Raw genomic sequence first — 25,087 nt, forward strand, 5'->3', positions numbered from 1 at the left:
AATTTACAGGGGTTTCTATTATTTAAAAGAGACAAATTTTTCTGCAAAAAAAATAGTTTACAATCGCAACATGCACAGGCTAATATAAATTGTTATCAGCGACTAAAGATGTTAAAACAAACAGCAACAATGAAAACAGGGGAGCTGAAGCGCTTAGCTCTTGGGGAACCTGCTGACTTAGGAGGGCTATGTCAAAAGATTTGCATGCATATTCCTGAATAAGTAGAAATAATGAGATCAACGTTAAGGCTGAAATCGACAGTGCCTATCAGGTTGATAAATGCTAGTTTCAGTAAAAAATCAACTGCGAGTTAGTTCGACTAGAGAACTATTTGACTAGAGAACTGAAAGGCTAAAAACTGCCATCCCTCAAAACTGCAGTGATTCTTGGACTGGAGAGCATAATAAGATTTTATTTTCATACAGAAAGATGGAGTGTGCTTCATATCTCTAGTCTCTCTCTCAGGTTTGTACTGGCCAGTGAGATCCTGGTGAGGCAGGGAGGGAATCAGATGCCTCCCGTGACCTTGACCTTGACCTTGAGCGTGACCATGGGAACTGCTTGCCTGTGAGGGAAGTAAAGATGAGTGCAGGAATCTCCAGTTGTTTTTCTCATTATCATAAATATTAAACCAACTAATTTATTAAATCTAACCCCCCCCAAAAAACTGGAAAAATAAACACCTTCTCCCCCCTAATTAACAGATTGCTTCGTGTCCTTCAGTTTTGATAGAGAGAGAGCTGTATTGTGTGATTCACCCTTTGCAAGAGATGCTGGGGATGGAAGAGAGACGACTTTAGTATCGGAATGTCAGGCTTTGGTTACAGCACTAAGACTAACATACCAGCTTGATTTCATGCCAGGCAAAGTACGTGTGCATCAATCCACAGGTGGGGTTAGAACTTGCAACCTTTTAGAGGCCCTATTATTTAAGGCAGTGGAACAAGGAGTGGGGGAAGTGAAAATCTGTGATTTTAGACTAATATCATCTCATGCCTCATCACTCATGCCCCTGGGGGCATGCAACTGAGGAGAGGGATTTTGGTTTGTTTTTAGTATAAGTATGTCCCAAACATTGCACAGGTCATACTTAGGCTTAAAAAGGGGGGAAATTGCTGTTGTTGAAGAACTTGCAAATTTAAAGAATTATTGTTGCTAATCAACCTGAGGACCCAGAACCAAAGGAAAACATAAAAGCTGAGGTCCTGGGGATTCCAGGTGGGACAGTAGTTCAGGATACTGAGAAGGTAAGCTCATCATTTTCAACTGAAGAAGACAGAGGGTAAGGGAGGATGGTAGGTTAAATCTGGCCACAGATTATTTGCAGCTCCTTTCATGGGGCGGTGGGGGCCATTTTGCCCTCCTTTGAGTCAGGGCCAACTCTGTGACCTATTTTAGCTAACAGAATGCTGCAGAGATAATGCAGAACTTTCCAGCCTGGCCTCAGGACATCTGGAAGCATCTATCCTCACCCACCTGGAACCATAGGACTATCATGCCGTGAAGAAGCCTGGGATAAAAGAACAGGTAGAGAGGGAGGCTGTCCCGGGAGGTGTCCCGGCCATTCCGGCCATCTCAGCTGAGAGCCCCAAATGTGTGGGGGAGTCCATATTCAAGACAGACTCAATCACAACTGCAGCTCCCCCCCAGCCTTGTGAGTGAGACCAAGGGAGACACCAACAGGTGACTAATACAGGGAGGTTTCCAGAACTGTGTGTTGGGGGGGGGGGGACACTAGCTCTTCAGGAGAGGTAGAGAGAGAGAGAGAGTTCCTAAATTGTGTTAGCACTCAAATAGATGGCCAGTGTCTGACCTAACTCGGGAGAGGGTCTGTGGGTATTGAATAGGTTAAGGTATGCGAGCAAACATTCAATCTCATGGGGTGAAGGACAAACTAGGAAGAAAGGATTGAGAGTGGTCAAGAAGACAGCAACCAGGAGTACTTTAACCCAGCGAAAGACAAGTAAACTGACAGTATGTATATCTAAAGCTCATCTGCATTCTGTGTGGTAGAAATCCTGAGATCTTTTTGATTACGAGAAAGATAATCATAGAAGCTCTGTGACTTTATGCGTTGTCTGTGGGAGCCGGGTTCTAACATTCGGTTTTGCCTCTCACCAGCCTTTGGAGAAGTCACTATGGGAAAGAAAAAATACCTATGGTTTTTTGTTTTGTTCTTTTTTTTTTCCACAAAGGAGGCAAGCAGAACTTACGCCATCACTGCTTTGTAAGTCTTGCTTCCCCGCCCCCCCACAAATGCTTTTTTTGCAGTGGGTCGAATGGGTAGGGGAACAGCAGATGAGAGGATGCATATCCCAGACACAGCACCAAGGAATACAGCTTACCACCTGAGCTTTCCAGCATAGACAGGCTTGCGACTATCCAGCCCAGCCTCCAAGGGGGAAAGAGATGGTCTAATGATCTCCATCCTGCTTTCACATGCTTTCCTTTTCCTAAACTGTTCTCTCCACCATAACTCAGGCCAAGGGTTCAAGCAAACTCATCATGGTGAGAAGGAACTGAAGACAAAACAAGGTGAGTCAAATGTACCTGATAGTCTAATACCTACCTTGCAGGTCCTTGTAAAGATTAAATGATAGGATCTGAAAATCTAGTAAGCGTGTGACAAATGGTAGCTACGTTATCTACCTGTGGCTTTACAATAGGACTTAAAACATCCATATAGAACTATTTTCAATTTAATTCTGCATATGATTATGTTTTTTGGCCTCAATTGCCTGAAAATAGTGACTGTATTGTGCGTGTGTGTGTGTGCGTGTGCGTGTGTGCGTGTGTGTGTGTGTGTACACACTGGTCTATAACAGGTAGCTCCTCTTAAGCACTCCCCACAAATATGTGTTGACTGAAAGACATGTTGAAGTGAATAAAAAGAGGAGTGGGGCGCCTGGGTGACTCAGCCGGTTAAGCGTCTGACTTGATTTTGGCTCAGGTCATGATCTCAGGGTTGTGAGGCTGAGCTCCATGTTGGGCTGTGTGCTGAGCGTAGAGCCTACTTAAGAGTCTCTCTCTCCCTCTCTCTCTTCCTCCTTTGTTCATGCACGCATGCTCTCTCTCTCTCCCTCTCTCTTCCTCCTTTGTTCATGCACGCATGCTCTCTCTCTCTCCCTCTCTCTCTTCCTCCTTTGTTCATGCACGCATGCTCTTTCTCTCTCTCTCCCTCAAAAAAAAGAAAAAAATAAAAAGGAGCAAAAAGGACTGTGCATGTCTACGAATACGCTTACTATTTTCAGCCTGGATCTGGACGCCAGAGCTTCACTGCTAGGGCGCAGAGAAAATCCTCCAGGATCTCTGTGTACCTATATCTAGCAGACCTAGAGGCTGCTCCAATCCTTCCCCTCTCAAAGACAGCCAAGCCAGGCAGGTTTTTCCCTTTACTCCTGTTCTTAATTCCTAGAAACAGTATGAACATGGGAAGCTGAAAGTACTGGTCAAGATATGGGATCTATCCATGTGTTTATGCCTCTAAAGGACCATGAGAGAAATATGCTAAGGTACATGCTACTTCCAGCAACTATCTAACCACGGAAGACATGGGAGTCCCAGATGTTTTCAAAGAGAATGAAGCGTGGCTTAAGTTGAAAAGATGAATGAGATCGAGGCAGAAAAAAAAAGAGAAAGAGAGAGAGACAAGCCAAAAAACTGGAAAAAACTGTGCTCATGTAATCCTCAGAATGATCAGCTATGAACATGGATTTGGTACTGGGTCCCAACCAGGCAACTTAAAGCGCTTCCCAAAACAATCCAGCGTATTATGTCGGGACACATTTGTTTTTGTCTTTTATTTTTCAATCAATCAGCTCACCAGTATCCTGCGAAGACCTGGATATGAGAATTATTTCTAGGAGCCGTTCGGTCACAGCGACCCACATGGGTCAGTGGTCTGTGGTTCCGTCTGCCTCACATCAGCAGGGGGTGTCAGCTAAAAGGTGGGGAGCATTTCTACTGTTCTGAAGACAGCCGGCTTGAGAGCCCGCTTAGACGGTTCAGTTGCTTCGTGGATAAGTGCCCCTTGGTTCGTTGCGCCTACTTACCGTGGTCCAGGATGTACTTCACGATCTCCCCGTGGCCGGTTTTGGCTGCATGGTGGAGGAGGGAGCAGTGGTCCGGCCCCTGAATTAGCAGACTGCCTCCATTTTTATAGCTTTCCATTAGCTGACAAAGAGACACAGGAAAAGAAGCTCAGGCAGAGTCCGGAACAAGGGAAAGTACAGCTAACCGGTGATAAAATAAGAGTGATGTAGCAAACCACAAATGTTTCTAGCCTCAGAGGATGCCGAGAAGTCAAAGTGATGAAGCAATGTTCCTGCACCGTGTTAGCACTCAGATAGCTGGCCAGTGTCTCCCCTCACTCTGGAGAGGGTCTGTGGGCACTAAAATGTGGAAACTGAAACGTGCTGAGCGAGTTATTTCTTTTCTGTTTGATGTCTTTTTCTTTTCTGGGCACTGGTCGCTGTCCTAAGAGAGTGAAGGGCAGCAAAGAAACGCTTTCCTATGTTGGCTCGGGTTTCTCTTGAGTGAAAGAGTAATTAAGGCCGGAGACAGGAAGAGCTTGGTGTCTGGTAGCTAAGCTCCTTTCCGAGCCTATGGTTTCTCTCCAACCTCTAATGAACCTAGCTACCAAATACAGAAGCTCCTTCCCATTTTCCCGTGGGAGATGGTGGCACACGTGTGTACAGCCTCTTTCTTCTTCCAGATCTGCAACCCAGCCAGCACGCCTTCTGTTAATCATCCAATCCATACCCAGTGAGGCTAGAGATGATCCACAGGATGAGAACCCAAAGGATTCAGAGAATGTGGCAGGAGAAACCTAAAATACCTATATTGTGAGAACAGACTGGAAAAGGACCAACAGATTTTGCAGCCCGAGAATCATGTGGCGAAATGAGGATGCGGTCTGATTTCATGAAATACTGAACATTACAGAAAGTGTAAATGGTCCCTGTTCTCCAGGGTATGGGAGATATACCTAGAGCGGTAGAGGAGAACAAAAAGAGTCTTTCTGGAACTTCTAAAAGGTAGTTTCAGGACAAAGAAGAATACAATAACCCGGCAGGTACCAAGCAAAAGGAATGGATCTATCACCAAGAAGTTAGATGGCACACTAAAAAAAAAAAAAAAAAAAAAAAAGGTAAGCATCTCATAAGGTCAAAGAAAGTAAACTCATATCCAACCATGGAACTGCCATGTGGCAGATGCCAGGGAAACAAAGATGAATAGGACTTGGTCATTGGCCTCAAGACCTCGCCATCCACGGCGAAGACAGATGTCAAAGACACATACAGGAATGGAGAAGAACATAAGGAGGTTATCACGGGGTGAAAAAAGAGTCAGGGAAGGCTTCCTAGAAAATAGGCCAAAAAGGAATAGTTGAATGGAAGTAAAGAACTTATGGGGACTTTTTCCCTAAACTACGAGGCTATAGGACAGCAAGAGGTAGCTAATAGTTTTCCAGAAAGAATCTAAGCATATCCAGTACTGTTCAACATTAGTCTTACAATGACACTCCCTTTCTTCATAGGCAGATCCATAAGGGATTTGGGCTCAGTGGAGCAGCACAGACCCAATCCATCAGCTGCCTGGCTGCTGCCTTTCTGTGGGGTTTTTGGACACTGCGGACATGAAGTTAGTCCGTGGGTATCTTATGCAGCTCAGGTGCACAGCAGACGCTCCCAACAGCCTTCACACTGGATGGCTCCTGGGGTCTTCGGTTCTCTGCTGTCTGCTGTGTGCTCTCTCTCTTACAGACACACACACAGTTTAATATCTAATATTTCTTCTGCTTTCTGCATGGCATGGAATAGACAAACAGAAGAAGGTGGAAAAGAAGAAAGAAAAGGGGAAGAAAGACTTGGGAAGGAAAGAGAGAAAAAGAATGAGAAAGAAAAACTAAGTCACTGTATTTCATCTTTCCATAAATAAGGTTAAGTAATTTCTTAGGCACTTAGGAAATGATTGTAACAGAGAACGTAGGAAGACAACCTACTGAATATGGCAATTTCCCATATTTCAAATAGTTCTCTATTAAGTACAAAAAAAGTGGGGTTGTATACACAAGGGACCCAAAAAATATGCTGCCTAGACTAAAAGCATATGCAAAATGAGATAAAAAGATTTCAAATGTACAGTAGTTTGCACATTTTTTTGGCTTAGAAGCTCTGCAAGGGCAGGAATCATGCCTTACTGCCCAAAGCATCTAATATAAGGCCTTGCAGGGAGTCTGGGATAATATTGGTTCAATCCACTGCTTGGCAATAGCATCAAACTCCCAGGTACACTGCTTGGAAAGTACTTTTTCCTTGTGGGTGACAATTCTTCGATGTAGACTGTGCCATGGGCACCATTTCCAGAATTATGTGTCTAAAGATGGCAGTTTATCAAGATGCTTGCAACCTTCTTACCATTTCTTTCCTATTAGTAACCTGTTAACACTGTAGCACAGAGGTTTCTCAGTTGATTCAACAGATGTGCTTCAAAAGAAGTTGCATGCAAGGTCAGTGCTTCTCAGCTCCCTTTTAAGGCTTTTGGTTTCTCGATCTGCAATGGCACCATACTCCACAGGCTGGTGAGTAAGGCAGAGCCTCTGTCCCTACACAGCTGCTGATCTTATAGAGCAGATCGATGCCAATGTGGGTTATACAGGGATATACAGGCAGTCATGAGTCCCAATGCCTGAAAATGACATGAGACCAAATAGAGCTTTTAGAATACTCATGGACTATACTATATAACAAATATTGGCATCTCCACTATGTTTATTTAAAAAACACAGACTAACACTACTAGCTAGCATTTTAGAGTCCCTTCTATGGAATAAAAACAGTCTTAAGAGGTTTACATGTATTGTTTCAGTTGATCCTCACAACAAAGGAGAGAGGCAACATTATTCAAGTTTACAGATGAAGAAACTGAGGTGCAGAGAGAATCAGATAATTATACAAAGTCACACATACAGTGAATGGCAGAGCCAAGATCTGAACCCAGGCAGTCTGACTCCAGAATGTACATTCCCTCTAGAGGCAGCAGGGACCACTTCCTTCTCTCTGAACTAAGAAAACATAAGCATGAATTAAAGTGTTCGAGGGAGATGAGACGGAGCATGTTCTTTTGGTTTGACTGTGATCCCCAGAGTACAAAACTGTAATCATGTTGGAAGCTGTAGGCTCTGGCCTGGAGAATGTATTTCTGAGTGTTGTCCAGATAATTCTTACAGATGAACTCATTTCAAGACCTGTCTAAAAAGAAACCTTTAAACTGCAAATATCAGCTTCTAGAGAGCAGGAATTCCAGACACTGTGAGCACTGCATCCGGGGAACGTGCAGCCCATGTTAACTAGTCAAGACAACCAGCATGGTACCCCTGCATACATTCTCCACTGTTGGGAAATGTGGAGATGCTCTGAAGACTCCTCTGGCCCTCCCTGCCCAGTCCTCAAAAGAGCATCCTTCCCCTTCCAAGTCATTTAGCACAGGCAGGGGGATGATACATGACATACGAGAGATCATGACTATTTGGTGAGAAATGATGTTAAAGTTCTTAAAGAATCACCAAAAGTTTGGGTAGGAACATATCTTACCTTCATAAGATCACCAGCTATTACTGCCTGCAAAATTGCTGTGGGAGACAAAAGAGAGATGTCCCATTAGTAGAAGACCCTCTCATTAAAAAAATCCCAAAGGGCTGGATCCATATTTTGTAGAAATAGTCTACGTTTGGGGCAGGAATCAGGGAAGGAGAAGCATGCCAAAGGTTGAATCTTGCAACAGGCTAAAGCCTTCTCTTCATCCCTTCGCTACCCGGGCACCCATTCTATCCTACCTGGACACCCCCTCATGAAACTTGGAGCCACAGAGATTAGATTCAAATCTTAGCTCCGACACAAGTTGTGGGTGAATCACGGAAACCCTCTGAGCCCGGTTTCCACATCTGTCAACCAGCAAGTCTAAATCTTACAGAATGACTAAAATGATCGATGAAATCATATGGGTGTTCTCAATTCATCTATGAGGTGGACTGGGTGCCTAACTGTGATTGCTTCTGCTCCCTTCTTTCCAGTTCCTTCCACTTGGTCCTCTTGGGGTTCCAAAAATCACTAATAATTTTGCTCTGTAGTGAGAGACAAACACCTACCATTATGGAAATGAAGAGGACTGGAGGTAGTGAGGAAAGAACATGCATGCTTTTTTATGTTCTGAAGAAAATAACCATACGGTCAGCATCTAATCCACTGGCGACTCTTATGGAAAGAACTCAAAGACTTAGGAAACCTAAACTAATTGTAAAAATATGTAACTCAAGGGGCAAAAATCGAAGCGCACATACAAGTCACTTGGGAGATAGAGGAGGAGGGAGAGGAGGGGACTAGTGAGAGAGGGCAGGATGTGTGAGCATCTAATGACAGTGTTGGTTCCTGAAGGGAACATGTGCATTAGGTTGGAAATGGTCCTTTAGATAAACAAATACCTAGATTCTAGGACTACCGAAAAAATAGATTATTGTAAGGCTTGAATAGCACAAAATTTTAGAAGTAACTTAAAGTTTATTTCTTAAGGTGTCATTTTATTTTTATCTTTTTTTATGATTTATTTGTTTATTTTAGAGAAAGAGAGAGCATGAGTGGGAGGGGTAGGGGGAGAGAGAATCTCAAGCAGACTCCCCACTGAGCTCAGAGCCTGACTTGGGGCTCAATCTCACCACCCTGAGATCATGACCTGAGCCAAAATCAAGAGTTGGACGCTTAACCAACTGAGCAACCCAGGCGCCCCAGTGCAGTGCCTTTTCACAATACTATAAACTTGATAACTTATAAAGACTATTTCCTTCCCTTTTCTCCAGGCCTTACAGAGCTAGTGGAGCTCTACTGGACAGAGGCCTGGACTGGACACAGGGACCTGCATTATGGTGACAATTGGGCTGCCCACTTGCACACGCATGTGTACTCTCTCTCTCAAAATAAATAAATAATTTTTTTTTTTTTAAAAGGCACCGGACTAGAGTCTAGTCTATTCTAATCTCTAACTTAGCAGACAGGTAAGCTTAACAAATGTTTCTGAACCAGTTTTCTTATTTGTATAATAAATAGCTGTCTTGCTCATCTCTCTATCATAAGAACAAAACCAACAAATGAAAGCTTTATAAGTTCAAAACAGTAGAGTGCTTACTTTTTCAAGGTTATATTGAAACATTTCCCAGAAATGAAAAGAAAAAGAAAAAGAAAAGAGAAATAGAGAAAAGAGAGAGAAAAGAAGAAAAATGAGTTCATTACTTTAAAGCACTTCTGTAATAAAATTTGGTATATATAAGCAGCAAATCAAGACAATAAAGGAATTCCCCAGGACAAAGTCTATTTGAGGAGCAGCAGGAAGGGAAGAGAGAAAAGAAAAAGAAAGGAAAGGAAAAGAAGGGAGGAAGAACGAAAAGAAAGAAAAATATCAGAAGTTGGGGGAAAACTTATTGGTTAGCTGTGGAGTTCAAAGATTTCTTGGAGGAGGCGAAGTTCAAGCCAACTCTTCCATGGTAAGTGGAATTAATTAGCAAAGAGGATTTGGAAAATCCTTGCAAGACAAAGGTAGGATCCGAACAAAGACATGGAAGTTAAGTTGTGATGTCTAAGGGAACCTTCGAAGAGCTGAATATCATCCTCCCTGGGGTGGGGAGTGGCTGCAGATAAGGTGCTGCAGAGTCGGAGGGACCCCCCCCCCAGTGAGCACCTCTTCTGTCAAGATAAGGCACTTGGAGTTTATCCTGCAGGTGGTGAGAAACCATTGCAGAGGTAAAAGTACACCAGAGAAGCATACAAATGTCAACCATGCCAGTTTGATCCCACCTTCCCCTCCTGGAAAGAGAATTATGACCTGCTCTCCGCTCATTTTCTCCAGATTGCCCAATATTATAGCCTCTTTAAATGTCTACCCCAGACTCATTCACAAGTACTGCTACGTTTGTTGGTTTCCAGCAGCCTCCCGATTTAAAGTCCCCATGAACAGGTAGAAGATCATATAACAGAATCATAACCACAAATAATTTCCAGTTGTACTGGAGATGGAAAGCGGGGATATTTATTCTTAAGTCAAGCAATACACCCAAGGGTAGCTATTATGCAAACATTATTAGGCTCCAGGCTCACTTCTCTCTCCTGATTAATGTCCTTCCCCATGAACACTGTTGTTTAAGATTTCCTCTGCATAAAGACAGCTTGAATCTATTAGTATTCAACTCCAGATAATAACCTTCTGAAAGATCAAGCTTCAAAAACAAATAATGAGTTGTTATGATTACAGTATTATTCTTTATTATTTCTTGAGCTCCAAGCTTACCTTCCTGCCCTTTCCAAAACTCTTTCCAACTGGGGAAATCATGATCCCAAATGCAAAGAAGGGAAGTCAAATTGCTGATGGGACGTAAAGGTAATTGAGTAGATGGATAGTAAGTTTCCTGGACAATTAAATCACAGAAACTTATGTAGTTAGGCAGGAGAGTAAGGGAGTAGAGAACTGAGAGATCTGTCATTTTTAGAGCTTAGAAGCAGAACCATTAATTCATATGAAGTGGTTGATATTTCCTTCAGTGCTCTGCCTTCCAATAAATTGTTATCCAGTAAACATCCTGGGACTGAGAAGTCAGGACTGCCAGAAAGGAATCCCCCATCTTCCTTCTTACTCTCTCCCTCTAGGGCCTTGATTCCCAACAGTCTGCATATCCTCAGAAATCGTGCATGAAGGCACAATGGCTACCCACTGGAATCAGGATAGGGACAAAACAATCCACAGGGTCACTGGCTGGCCACCTGCTCCTGCCCTGCCAGGCCCTGTTTGAGGTTCTGGGGATACCCCCATACAAAGCAAACTCCGTCCTCTCAGGGAACTGGCATTTTTGGCAAGAAGTCCAAATTAGGAAGGGATACATCATAACTGAGCCAAGAATCAGACTGCCTGTGAGTCCCTGGGAGCACCATGAACTGGCTCTAACCTTGGGCAAGTTATAGTTTACCACTGTCAGTTCTCTCATTAGAAAAATGAAGACAAAGTCAATACTTTTGGAACTCTGCCTTTCAAATCAGCTCAAGGAACAGAGGACTGACTATTATAGTCTCCTATGTAGAACACCATGGAATCCTGATGTTTTTGACCTCATGACACAGAAAAAGAACCATGTCTCACCTATGAAATGAGAAGGTTAGATTAAGGCCAATTATAACTGTAGAGTTTGCCATATGATTACTTCCAAAGGGATAGTTTAAGGTTGCAGTTTTTGCTATGCCAATGAAAATATTTAATAAAATGTACACAGGGCTTGGCAAAGCCACGTATATGAGTTCCCAATAAATCAACTGAAATAACTACATCATATAGTCTCAACTCTGAACACTTAGGTCTATTTAAAAAGTTTAAGCTTTCATGTTATTTCTCAGTTCTTAAGTTAATATTCTATTTCTAAGCTGCTTGTCACCTACTAATGATAGCAGTCACTTAAATCTTTTTAAAAAAAATTTATGGAAGAAAAAAATTAAAAGTACAAACAACCACCATTGAACAAAGAATAGCTTGTAGAGCCCTGGGTTGGGGAAGAAATCAGTTGCCGCACTGAGAAGCATAAATATATATCTGGCTTTGCCAAGTTCTGCATACTTTTTACTCCTAAATTTCATCCGTGAAGCAAGAAGCACGTCCTAGAACTGTTCCTTCAGAAGCGGTCATATTCTACATTCCAGAGCTATTTTGGGTCCTAGCCTAAACTTCTCATTTCATAGATGAGAAAACAGGCTTGAGAAGTAAATGGACTTTTCCAAGGCCACACAGATAGTTAGCAATCCAGATGACAGAGAGACTCTTATTTTTTTTTCTTTGTTTCTTTTACATTTTCTTATGTTATTGCATCTGACCCCTATGTTAGAATTCCTTCCACCATGCTGTTTCCCCTTGAACCTGGAGAAAGGTGGGCAAAAACTAAAACAACCCCAAATAAAAGTTTCATGAATGCATCACATGCAAAATGAAGTCAATTTAAGGCTTCAAGGTCCAACTCCTTTCATGCCAAAGGAGACACTGCATATCGAGTGCACCCAGGGCAGATGTTGCGTTCACAATTCCATTGATCTGATCATGATGGGCATCTTCCTACTTCTCCTTTATTCAAAGTCACTCATTGCTTAGGCACCAGATGGCTTGCATTGTCAGCTGCTCAAGAGCCTACTTCTTTTAGATACCTACTTCTGCAGAGATTTTCCTGCATTTTCCTTACCAGAAGTATTCTGTCCAATTTTTCTACTTTGTAAGCAGTCAGTCATGGGACATGAACAACAAACTGTGAAGGCTTAGCTCCCCAAAATGGAACTTAGTATAATCATCAGATACGGCAAAGGTAACTAACACTCATTTAATGGTATGGATAACTACTGTGAATTATGCTAATGAGGCATAAATGAGAAGCAGCTCATGAAAATGACTGTAATTAGTATTATTTTACATAGTCATACTCAACAAGGTGAGGTGAGAGAAAGGAGGAATTAGATATTTTGAAAGACCTTTGCATTTTAATATGAGCCTAGAGGAGGTTTTGACAACTGATAATAAGCTACGTGCCAAATTATTTGTTAACAGCTAAAATACTGAGGGTTTTTAATATATTGGAACAAATTCAAGATTATTCTTATAATGATGCACAAATCTGTATCAACTCTCTGTGACTGCATAACTGTTAGGCAGTCACAGAGAGCTGCATCATCCCAAAACAGAGTGGCTTCAAACAATTATTTTTGGTCAAAAATCTGCTATTGGGGCCAGGTTTAGCCAAAAGTTTGTCTTCCCTCCACCTGGCATCAGGTGGGGCAGCTCCACTGAGAGCTCAAAGACCCACTTTCAAGATGATTACACATGACAGGAAACTGGGTGCTGGCTTCAGCTGGGAGCTTTCACTCCCTGAGCATGGCATTCCATGGCTTCTTGGGCTTCCTCCCAAAATGGCGACTGGGTTTCAAAAGCAACCATCCCCAGAAAGCTTCGTGGAAGTCACCTTTCCTTGGAAATCATGGGGTGTCACTTCTGCTGCTACAGTCTTAATTAAGTCTGCCCATATTCAAGAAGACCCAGACCCCACATCTCAATGAAAATAATGTCAAAGTCATACTGCAAAAAGAATGTGTGGGATGGGAGATCACGCTGTGACTGTTTTTAGAAAATTCAGTCTTTCACATCATGCACTTACTTTGTGATGCACTTTGAGTAAGAGGGTTGACACTGACTTTTGGTTAGCATTGGGAAATGGCCATGAATGGCCTTTGTTACCTGTGTCCTCTATGGGCGTGTGTTTTGCATGCAATATCATCTGTTTATGTCATAAGTATCTCAGTAGAAAAATGTAAAAGGCTGACAACTGCTTATCTCAAGGATCAGCTTTTTGGAGCAGGAGGAAGAAAGGCAAGTAGAAGATGATGCAGACAACAAGTATTTGTTGGGTTGAATTAAGACTATCTAAGGTAAGCTTTACCTTGAATCTCTCTTTAATAATCAGATGTAAGAAAAAAACACTGTCTCTCCTCTTTTTCCTCCTCCAGTCAAGCAAGCACTCACTTATCAAACTCTAGCCCCATATCCCTCCCACCTGGTCTATCAGCTTCTCCTCCTTTGCCAAAATACAGAGTGGAGGGCTCAGGGCACACACTTCCAGGATCTCCTCCTCATTGGGATTAATCCATCAGCGGTAACCATAGATGGGAGACTTAAATAGGTTTTGTTTCTCTCTAATGACAGGGTTAATCCTCAAATTGAATTAGTCCCTGCTAACTGAATGCATGAACGCATATGGGTTCTTTCCATCTGCTGCAGCAATCCTTTTGAAGCTACTATTGGCATGGAAGGAGTTTCCTGTTTGGAGAAAAAACAAACAGCCCCCTCTCCAGTGTTCCCTCCTGGCAGAAAACCTGCACCTTGTTGCCAGAGGACTGGGACATGCTCCCTTCCGAAGCAGTTGGTTCTATTTCTCTTATTTCCCCCCCTAGAATTAGCTATAAACAGCGCAGGGACCAGATGTCTCTCCCCAACAGCCCATTTGTTTACCTGTGGTTGCGAAATTGTTCTCTGGTTGCTGCACATGTGGAAACCCCAGCTCTGCCCTTAAGCCACAAGCACAGGAGCTGGGTTTTCACTTTTTTTTTTCTCTTTATCTATATCCCATCTTTCAATAAAAGCTCTAGTACAAGAAATACCTGAAGTGCTTAATAAATACTTGGTTGATACCTGTGGTTTGGTGATTCTGCGAGCTATCATTCAATATTCTTCCAACCCCGAATCAAGGAAGACATGTTAAGGAATGGAAGAAAGCCCACTTTACTGGCCCCTGCTACACCCGGCAGTCAATTCTGGAGTTGGGAATATTTTCCTATCTTTTCAGGTACCTAATAGTGTTTATTAGATGCAGCAAAACAACATCATAAGTATCTCAATAAACCAGAAGTATTTATATTATGGGTCAAATCAGAGCCCTATACTAAGCAATAGTTATTTCCTAGAACATCAGCCATAAGCCTTGGATCAGTGTTAAGAGAAATTTCATGGGTTGATTTGCTTTGAGCACTGGGCTAGAGAAGCCAAGTTCACAGGTCTTCCTTGGTCTTCCCCAGTCACGGTAGGTTACTTTCAGCCAGCTGTGTAAAATATATGCCAATAGTCACAGGAGGGATGAGAGAGGTTCTTGAAAATATCCTCCTGAGAATCTATGCAACTCAAAATTAATATGTTCTCTAGTAATGACATATTAATATTATGATCTTTGGATGTAGTAGCCAACACTTTTTAAAAAATAGAGTCCACCTTCTAAAGTAATATCCAACTATTCCTTTAAAACTAGAAAAATATCAATTCCTTTTTAGTGTCAATATTACAGAATCCCATCAACTATTTCTGTCCAATAACTATTAAGCCTCCGCCAACAGGGAAGATTTTTCATATATGTAAAGGGTTTTAATCTGGTTACACTTTATTAAATTCATATTTATGAACCCCAAATAATCATAGTACATGATAACACTCTTTCTCCTTTTTAACATTTGAATAAAGTAGTTACATATTCAAATCCGTAGTATGCTATATCTGTTTTAGTGATGGAAGAGATTAAAAGAAAATTCTAGCCTTCTCCAAAAGTCCCCCATCTCTAGAATGTCAAGAGAATTTAACTTCGATTGATGAACTTTATTTTTGCTTTCCCGGCATTTGGATGATAAAGCTATAATCCTGAGAGGCTAAGAGAAATGGAAGAACTAATAAATAAGGTCCTCCTTCACCTCACAGGTGAGAGGAAGGTGCCAAGTAGAAGCTGGACGTTGTTCCTAATGACTTTGACTGAGGACCTCAGAGATAGCATCAGCGCCTTGGCTTCATCCAGCCTCTCAACGTCAGGCCGCATTCCTCCTACGAGAGGTCTCCTTGAATTCATCTGATATATTGTAGTTGTGTCCTTCAGGACGTCTAAAAAGAACTTAGGTTGAAAAGCTGTGCTCATATTTCATTCCGTGATAGCCACGAGCAGATCTGACGTGTCCTGAAAGTGATGGATGGTTATTGGTTTTAACCAAACATCAAGACTGCATATGGGAAATAGTGTTTAAGGTCAGGATCCAAGTACAAATGAGTGTGCTCTGGAGCTCAGAAAGATGATGGGTTTATGGGTCATCCAGTCATCGGGATGCACAGTAAGTACCTTATCACTGCCTAGCACACTGACCGCTCTGGACAATGAAGGCCTTTTGAACTAAGAACAGGTTTAGCCAAAACACTCCTCACTGAAACACAAGTAAAACCAGGGAGGAGTTAACACAGCAAAGTCACTTTCAGGGACAAACACCAGCAAAATGCACATAAAGTATACAATTTTTTTAAAAAGATAGTTTCTAGAGCCTGCTTCACTTTAAGTGTAAATATAGACAATTTGTACTTGTAACTAAGTTATAATCAAATGCTAAGTTTGAACCTTCCCTAGATTGGCATAACACTAACTGAAAGCATAGAAAAATAAAGTATTTTACTTCAGAGAAATGAACAATAAGTTTTAACTTTTACTTGGACATTACGCTAGGTTGACTTAAGCAGCATCACACCTTAAAAGTAAGAATTCTAAAGTAAATGGTTAGTTCTGAAGCTTGCTCGGAAGATACAGAATAGAATAGGCTTCAGTATATGGACAAATCTTCAACAATATTTACTAAAGAACAGATTTTACCAGTTGCTGTGAAGGGAAATAAAAACTAAACCTTCATTCTTCTTAGGAACTCCTATATTCTTAAGGAAGAAAAGAGTTATCTAGAAAGTAACACGTGTGTCCTTACACATCCACATGGAGCCCCTGACTGCTAAGAAAAGAGAGTGGTGTATGGAATGATTTCCTAGGGAAGTTGTAAGACAGTGTCCATAAAGGGAAGATCTGCATTGGCAGAAAATACGGATGGAGAATTTTCTACGGAGACGTCCAGCTGGCTGAGAGGCATGGGTAAATAAGCGATAAGCAGTTTCACTTGATAAAGTGGGATGTCAAGAATGGGGCTAGGGGGCAAGGAGGCAGGGAGGGAGTGAAGAGGGCATCCCGGGAGAACAGCTTCCAAGACGCAGAGAGTGATGTGAGGCCAAAAACTTTTTTTTTTTTTTAATGTCACTGAAAATCACTCACCAACTCCATTTTCAGAATCTAACTTTGGCCAAGATTATCACTCTCTTTCTCAAATATAAAAGAAGCTTAAATAGAAAGACCACCGGGAAATCAGAGCCCAAAGAACATCTTGGGGTGAGCCATGCTTTCTGAGAATGAGAAGGAGCCCAGAGAGTTAGGGAAGATATGAGGCCCAGAGAGGCACATGGTCAGAGAAATACAATAAGCAGCTACACAAACGATATGGTTTCAATGACCTTTTTTGTGGTCTTATAAAACACCACCTCTAATTTTTTTTTTTTTTTTTGCAATGGCTAAAGTAAGTGCCTTTACTTAGTAGGGCAAAAGAGCGGATGGAAGTGTCACCAGACTGCACAAAATTGAGGGGGCTCTGGCTGATTACAAATCCCTTTTCAATAGGCACTGGGGCCTCACTTTTTCAGGAGAAAAGCTAGAAACTGCATAATTAAGTAGTAATGTATTTTGTTACCTTGTTAAAGAAAGCTACCAGTGTGAAAGCTGCCTGCAGCATTTATGCACTTGCAAAGATGATTTTCTTTCTTTTCAGGAGGCGAGTACCTGGTGAGGTGTGGAAACAGCAGGTCTGTGTGTCGTCACAAGCAGAAATAGTAATAGGCCGGCACTCCTCTGCAGGCATCCATACGCCTGCCCCATAGAAAGCAGGACATGGGTGTCTCCCAAACACCCTTCCAAAACTGAAGGTGACATTTTGGGGTTCTCCTCATGTATCTCATTGCCCAGGATTCTTCCGTGCCTCCGAGGCCTGAGTCTAGAGGACAGAAGAAGCCTTAAATGGCAGCCAGCTCAGCCTGCTCTCTAAAGAGACCAAGGCCTAAGGGGAAACAATCTGCCCCAGATTCCCTCACCCTGCGGAGAACAGAGCCAGGGCCTGGCCGGGTCCTCCCCACTCTGAGACAACACTCTCGTCCTTGCCCGACGCTACCATCCATTCTCAAGTGTCCACTGCCCCGAACAAAACGAGTCACTCTCTGCCCACTGGGCTGTAACCTGAAGGACATGTTTGGTTCCAGCTAAGTTAGAAACCAGTACGCTTGAAGAATATCCTAAATCCATGCAAATATGACATATCAGGTCTATTTATAGAAAAAAGATATTCCCATTTTGGGTATTTGACACTGATAACTTCTCTTGCTCTCTTTGGCACATCTACTCTCCAGCTCTGTCCCTTTCTTTTGTGAATATTTGCAAGTAAACTATGTGCTAGGCATGGAGCTGAATACTATCCCCATGATACAACTGCTAGATCTGTACTGATAACTGTCATCATCCCCATTTCAGGACAACAAACTGAGGCTTCGTGGGCCGCCACGTTGACCGGGAGAAGGCACGCTGTGTGTGGCTACGACCATGGTGCCCCGACATGCAGAGCACCTGGGAGCACCCAGAAAATGAGGACTGACTCAGAAGGCTGGCCAGATGAGGCAGCATTTCGTTGACCTCATTAGCTTGAAAATGAGCTGACTGATGGCCATTTCTACAGCTCCAAGGAGCTAGCGTAGACAGCGTGGACAAAAATTCACCCAGAAAAAAAATGCTTCCAACTGGAACGTGCCAGGATGGAACATACTACAAAATACCCAAGGCTAATCTTCCAGGAACCGACTGAAAAAGTGATGAGGCATTCTAGTGTTTTGCACCTGGTAAGCATGATAACGGAGGCTTGGGCCAAGACCATCATTCAGGGAAAGTAGTCACCAGCACCCACACAGTTCTTTGCGGGAGGAAGGCATCAAAAGAACAAATAAGCTTTCAGTGGAGCTCACTGGGGGAAAAATGTTCATTGGATCCTGGGCTTTCTCTAGTCAAGTAGACAACAGACAAATGGAATAACAGTGACACTACTTTCAGGACTGTACTACCATCACTGTCAATGTATCTGCCCCGCCCCTTGGGGACATGGGTGTAAACACAGCTCAGATCCCATCATTTCATACACTAGAGAGCTTAAGTAAACATAGTATACTTTAAAAAGTAAGCACAATTCGGTTCTTCGTTTCTGCTCTTATACATGGCTACTTGGAGACCAAGTCAGGCACCTGCCAAGCCCTTTCACACACTTACCTGGGGGATAAGTGACCGATTTGCAGGCATGAAATCTGTGATAGCTTCATCCCTGGCCAGAGGAGCCATGACACACAACCTTCTTTGATGACCTCTCCTGACCCATCCATGTACAAGCAAACCAGGGGGTTAGCCTTCTCGCCTCCTCTCTCCTTTCTTGTCACTTTCTTATTTCGAGATGTTGTAAATACTTAGAATATTCTCTGAGGCCAGAGAATCTCAAGCCAAGTTATAGGTAAATCTCAATAAAGAGCTCATCTCTAGTGAGGCTTCAAAAGATAATTAGATGATGATCACCAACAAAGCCCTCCAAAGAAACTACAGGATCAAAGGATTATGTGGTTATAGTCAATAGTGAGATTTAAGAAGGGGGGAGGAAAGAGAAGAGCAGGGTCAGGACACATAGAAAGTGATATAACCTGATCCTGGAAAGCCCAGGGGTTTGGGTTTTGTTTTGTTTGCTTGTTCTGTTTTATTTTGTTTTTTAATCAGCAGTGATTGTCTGTTTTCCTAGGAAATGTGAAAGAAGGCTAGCCAAAGAAAAGCATGCTGTCATTTTTATTCCTTTCCTTTCACACAGTCTTTGGGGAGCACCCAGTGAGACCACCATAAAAGGCCATTTTTTTTTCAGCACAGTACCAACTGAATTTCTTTGGAAAAGGACCAGGACTAACCTATCTTCTACAACAGGGAACAATGTTAATGAGGCTACAATGGAATTCAAAGATGCATATTGAAAGTTTCTGTTTGCCAACACCACATACTGCAGCGAATGTAACAGATTTGTATAGAGAAAATCAATTCTGTGCCAGGGCACAGGATAGAATGGGGCAACATCTCTATTCACTGGGTTCATAGTCAAATAAGAAGGCCAACGCCACCCATGGGGAAAAAATTTTGGAATACACTCAAAAAAACAGTAAGTGAATAGGGAAGGGAAAATCGTGGGCATTTGAGTTGTCGGGAAAATTCATCATTGTTTGTCCTTAGAATCTATGGAGGTGGTTCCAACACGCAGGAATTAATGAGCACCAAAGAGGGGCTTGAATGAAAGACAATGAAGGTGGTCTGCCAGGGAGATGGTAGGAGGTGATACAAACCATATGGCTGGGTGAATATAAAGGAGATGAACCTGGAGAGGGGCCCACAAGCAGGGGAGTAGAAATAATTCACTAAAGCAACATGAACTAAACCAGGGTAAGAAAGGGCCTCAAAAGTGAGCACTAAAATGTTTGAATCTAATTAAAAAGCCAACGGGGGATTGGGTAGTCAGAAACAGAACATGGGGCAAAAAAGAACACTCTCGCAACTTAGCATTAGCTAGCCCAAAGTCATTGCAAAGTGGCATACTGTGATGGCCAACACTGAAAACTCTTCCCAGAGAGGCAATTAAAGATCTGTGAGGTTTCCATCTGTATCATCAGTCGAGTTTACTTTACTCATTGCATTTTACTAATAAACAACTTATAGAAAATACAGGGAAAAACATCTAACTTTTCAAATCTACATTACTATTCTGGTCATAATATTGTCTTCCTGTTGTGATATTTCCTTAAGGAAATAGCTACCTTTCAAGAATTCTACCTTTTTAAAAATGGATGTTATTGACAGGAAATTGTTTCCTTGATTAGTTTCCTTGATCGAGGAAACGGTTTCCTTGATTATGGAAGTATGAGGATAGAAGTGGATCAAGAGCACATCTTTGAATTGTTCTGTGTCAAGGGTACTGGTCACTGATATGAAAAAATACATATACCTCATTTTTAATGATGAATTACCGCCCAATAATTAGGAGATCTCCATTCAACTGAAAGAATCAAGATTTCCTACTACATGAGCTCAACCCTTCGCGATGCTATTGAGGAACTGTATGGAGGAGTGGCTGAAAATGGGACCTGGATCTAGATTACCTGAGTGTAAATCCAAGTTCTAAGCTTTACCAGCTGTGCATGGGACCTTGGAAAATCACCTAAAAGGTCTGTGCCTTAGTTTCCTCATCTGTAAAGTGGGAATAGTAGTATTACTATGATTGTTTCATAAATAAATATATCTAAAACATCTGGAGTAGTTGGTTCAGTACATACTAGTTTGGTGTGACCTAAAAGAAAGCATTTAACCTCTCTGAGCCTGAACAGAACATACCTTAGGACAATGCCTGGTACTGATTAAGTTTTAATAAACACTGACATTTTTTTAAGTTTTAAGTACGTCTAAGAGTATATTAACCCACATAGTTCCAAAGGAGTAGTTGAAATTATTTTGCTGAAACACAAGGACCCAAACCTTAATTAATCCCTCCATTCTGAGTTTCTCAAAAATCAATTATTCTTGTTTTAATTTTTCAATTTCTGGAGATAGCAGAAATTTAAAAATATATATAACTTACAAGATGTTTAACTTTTATTTGAATAAAGATGAATATAGGCTTCTCTTTTTGATAATAAGGGGAATCACAGACACTAACCTTCCCTAACAATTTAAGTTAAGATGATGGATTTTTAAAAATCAGGAAATATGGGAAGGTGGTGGTAATAGTTGCAGCAGGCTTTTTTGTTGTTTCTTTTTTGTCTTTTTCTCAAGTTTTTATTTAAATTCCAGTTAGTTAATATACAGTGTAATATTAGTTTCAGGCGCAGAATTTAGTGATTCATCACTTACATACAGTACTCAGTGCTCATCACAACAAGTGCCCTCCTTACTGCCCATCTGGAACTCCACATAGAGAGAGAAACTCGGTAAAAGAACCAAAACACATGGTCAATCCTTAAAAGGAGGTAACAAGATATCCTCATAAACTTCAAGATTACAAATGGCTGGGGAGAGGCCATTAACAGCCCAAAGACCTGCATTCTCCCAGTGTCTGCACAGGGAGGCAGTGGGGTGGCTGACGCACCTGACGGCAGGAATGCCACAAAACAGCCAACAGGTGGTCGTGGAAAAGTCCAGGGTGCCCGTATGAGAACAGCCGCAGAAGCTGTTCCCATTTCCTTGACAAATCCATGCAAGGAGACCCAGTAAAAACTGAACTACCCAGAGCATTGCAGCTCCTGGGAACTCTCAAAACTGACCACCTAGGATGCCCCTTCAAGACAGGACCCAAACTGAGGATGAATTTCTGAGTGGAATACACACTGAGCTGAATACGGCTAATAGGAGTAAAGGAAGAGGTCTGGATAAAAGTGAGGATATGGATCAAAGCCAGGAAGTCTGAGAAAGCAAGCCATCACATTTCAACAGGACACAAAACCAATAGAAAAAAGAGCCCTCTGAAGTGAGAATAGCTAACTGAACGTATTTTTCTTCCCACAATTCAGAAAAATGAATTTCATATAAAAATAGCAAAGAAAGAAGTAAAATATCCTATGAAGTTATTTTAGGAAAAAAAAGAATAAAGAACAGAATAAAATCTTAGAAGCAATGAAAGTGTACCACAAAATCTTGCTCAAAAAATAGTAGCATACTATTTCAAATAAGCTTAATGGCATTAGTAAAGTGATACACAATCTCAAGAATAGCATGAATCAGAATAATACAGAAATGAGGCGATGTCATTCAACAAAGAACTAGAAATAAGTGAAAAACTCATTTTCCAATGAAGACAAACTAGAAGGAACACAGAAACAAATTCAACCAATAAAGTCTGAAGGAAAGTAGAAGAAAAGTAGATAAAGAAACTCTTAAAAAAGTAAGGAAAGGGGCAAAAAAGAATGTGAGAGGAAATGACAAATATTAAAGATACGTAGAGAAGATCAAACATACAAAAGGAGCTCCTGCAGAAGAAAACCAAAGCAAAAGAACAGAACACATATAAATACTTTATTCAAGAACACTGTTCTGAATTTCAAAAATGAACCGCACATTTAAACAGTGTATCATGTATCTGAGAACTGGAATGTCTCAAAATGATCTACACCAAGGTATATTTTCGGAAACGTATTGGACATTAAATAAAAATACCCTGGGGCACCTGGGGGGCTCAGTAGGTTAAGCGTCCAACTCTTGGTTTCCACTCGGGTCATGATTTCAGGGTCGTGGGATCGAGCCCCGCCCACATTGGGGAGTTGGCTTGTGGATTCTCTCTCTCCCGCTCCCTCTACCCCTCCCTCTGCTCATGCCCTCTCTCTAAAATAAATAAGTCTTAAGAAAATATATCCTTTGGGTATCTAGAAAAAAAAAAAGAATTTTATAAGGAAAATATCCAGACTTTAAAAGCAATGCTTTATGCGACATGTGACATGATGAGTCTGTATGGACCACAACTAATTTTTAAGGGTAAAAGTCCCAGAAAAGCTATTACATGAAACAACTCAAAAAAATAATGTTTTCAAGAGATTTTCCTAAGGGATCTAGTGGAAAACGTGGTTCAGAAAATCAAAATAACTAGAGAGACTTCAACATAATGACTTGTGATGAGCATTAATTAGTTACTTTTGCAACTAGGTCAAAAATGAATATTAAAAGGGAGAAATTATAGTATGCAGTGGCTATATGATCTTAATACCAATATATCATAAATCAATAAAAATGCAAGGAAATATGTTTTAATTCCTTTCAGTAATTCTAATTGAATTGTGTGGGCTAAAATAAAAGATTGAGCACATATATGTGAATATACACACATATAGACGCACACACACATATAAATCCTGAACGCAAATATAATTGTCTTATCTCTGCCCAACCAGAAACAATGAACTAGTAGTATCTAGTGCCCAAATTGTCTTGAAATACTATTTTTCATTGAAAGAATCTAAGAGGTTTTAGAGAAATGACGTCTAGGGCAAGAAGCAAGAACTACAAAAGATGAGCCTGAAACATCTTGTAATGCTGGGTATCAAGGAAATTATCTAAGAATATTAGGATAATGTTAGGAAGACTTAGAAGTCAACATGAAGGGACTGCCTTCTTGCCAAAGATAGAAAAATTTAAACTTTAATAAGAATAATAACTGCAATGCACTGAAGCCCTTGAAATGTGTTAAAATTCATGGGGTGCCTGGCTGGTTAGATCAGTAGAGTATGCAACTTGATTGCATGAGTCGTGAGTTTAAGCCCCACACTGGGCATGGAGCCTACTTAAAAAAAAAAAATCAGGAATTCATCAAGATTTTTGAACTTGGTCATTTTTTACAGTGATAAGGAATCAACTAATTATCTTGATAACCAGATAAATAAAGGACAGACTTGAACATTTATTTTGTTTTCCTGTATGGGCCTGTTTCACTGAGTAATCAAATAGTAGAGGAGATGAAGTGGCTCTTTATAAAATGACAGAAGTGGAAAACTCCCAAAGGCAGAATTAGAACAGCACAATTTTATAACCCCAATTAATAAATCTAGGTACTGGACATCAATAAAACAGTGAAATCCAGACATCATTTGCCCTTGATCAAAGAACACATTCTCACCAATAGACTTGCCAAAGAGATCAGACCTGAGTTTGATCAAGCCTCTGTGCGTCAGTGTTCATTCACTCAGCAAAATTCCCCCTGTGTGAAAGTCTGCAGTTCAAATGGCCTGAGCACTTCAAAGATAAATTCTAAGTAAAAGAAAGGAATAGATGGAGAATGTGTGTTTGAAAGAGACCCAAAAGACATACTATATTTTTTTAAATGGGCAAGATTAAACTATAGTATCTAGAGTGTGCTAGATGAAATTAGAGTGAGTGATAAGATTTTATAGATATGCAAAAAAAAAAAAAGAAAGAAAGAAAAGAAAAGAAAAACAACACACAAAAAAAACAGAAGCCAAGGTAATGGTTACTTTTAGAGGCCTGGAGACATGCAATTAGGATGGAGACACATGGAAGGAATTCCATTTTTTTGGCCTGAGTGATGGTTATGAAGGTATTACCATGATAATATACATATGCCTATATATATATAAATATAATATGCCAAGCTGTATATTGTGTTTCATTTTACAACAAAAATAAAGCTCATCATACACACTCACTCCCTGCTATTAAGAGAGACAGTAAGGAATCCATAAATCCATTAAATAAAGTGAATCCACTGACCCTAGCAGATGAGCAGGTACCCAAACTACCTGATGCCCTAAAGGTTTCTGCCACACGCTGAGGATTTTGAGCCACTCTTTGATGTCTGTGAGACATGGGATACACAGAAGATAAAGCCAGGAACCTGCCCAAATAGAACCCCACATAAAATTGTGCTCCTGAAGAGCTAAATCAGTATAGATGAATAATAAATAAAGCCTATAAGGGATCTAACAAGAAAACTTGATGTTGTGTGGACATAAAACCAAAAACAAGGTAACTCTTACGTGAATTTATTGCCATCAACTGAATACTATGCACTCTGAATTAAT

The 25,087-nt window shown here is 41.1% G+C and overlaps 1 protein-coding gene across 2 annotated transcripts in view; it reads right to left on the reverse strand.

The window, feature by feature from the left end:
- DGKI (diacylglycerol kinase iota) overlaps positions 1 to 25,087 on the reverse strand; it is a 431,941-nt gene that overhangs the window by 13,142 nt on the left and 393,712 nt on the right. For both annotated transcript variants that reach the window (XM_021692768.1, XM_044919913.1), the window contains 2 exons: positions 7,597 to 7,634; positions 4,054 to 4,174 (listed from right to left, as the gene is read on the reverse strand). In XM_021692768.1, coding sequence (XP_021548443.1) covers positions 4,054 to 4,174; positions 7,597 to 7,634 — 159 coding nt within the window. The remainder of the gene's footprint in view (positions 1 to 4,053; positions 4,175 to 7,596; positions 7,635 to 25,087) is intronic.

This window comes from Neomonachus schauinslandi, chromosome 12 (assembly GCF_002201575.2).
Source record: "Neomonachus schauinslandi chromosome 12, ASM220157v2, whole genome shotgun sequence".
In the NCBI taxonomy this organism is placed as follows: domain Eukaryota; kingdom Metazoa; phylum Chordata; class Mammalia; order Carnivora; family Phocidae; genus Neomonachus; species Neomonachus schauinslandi.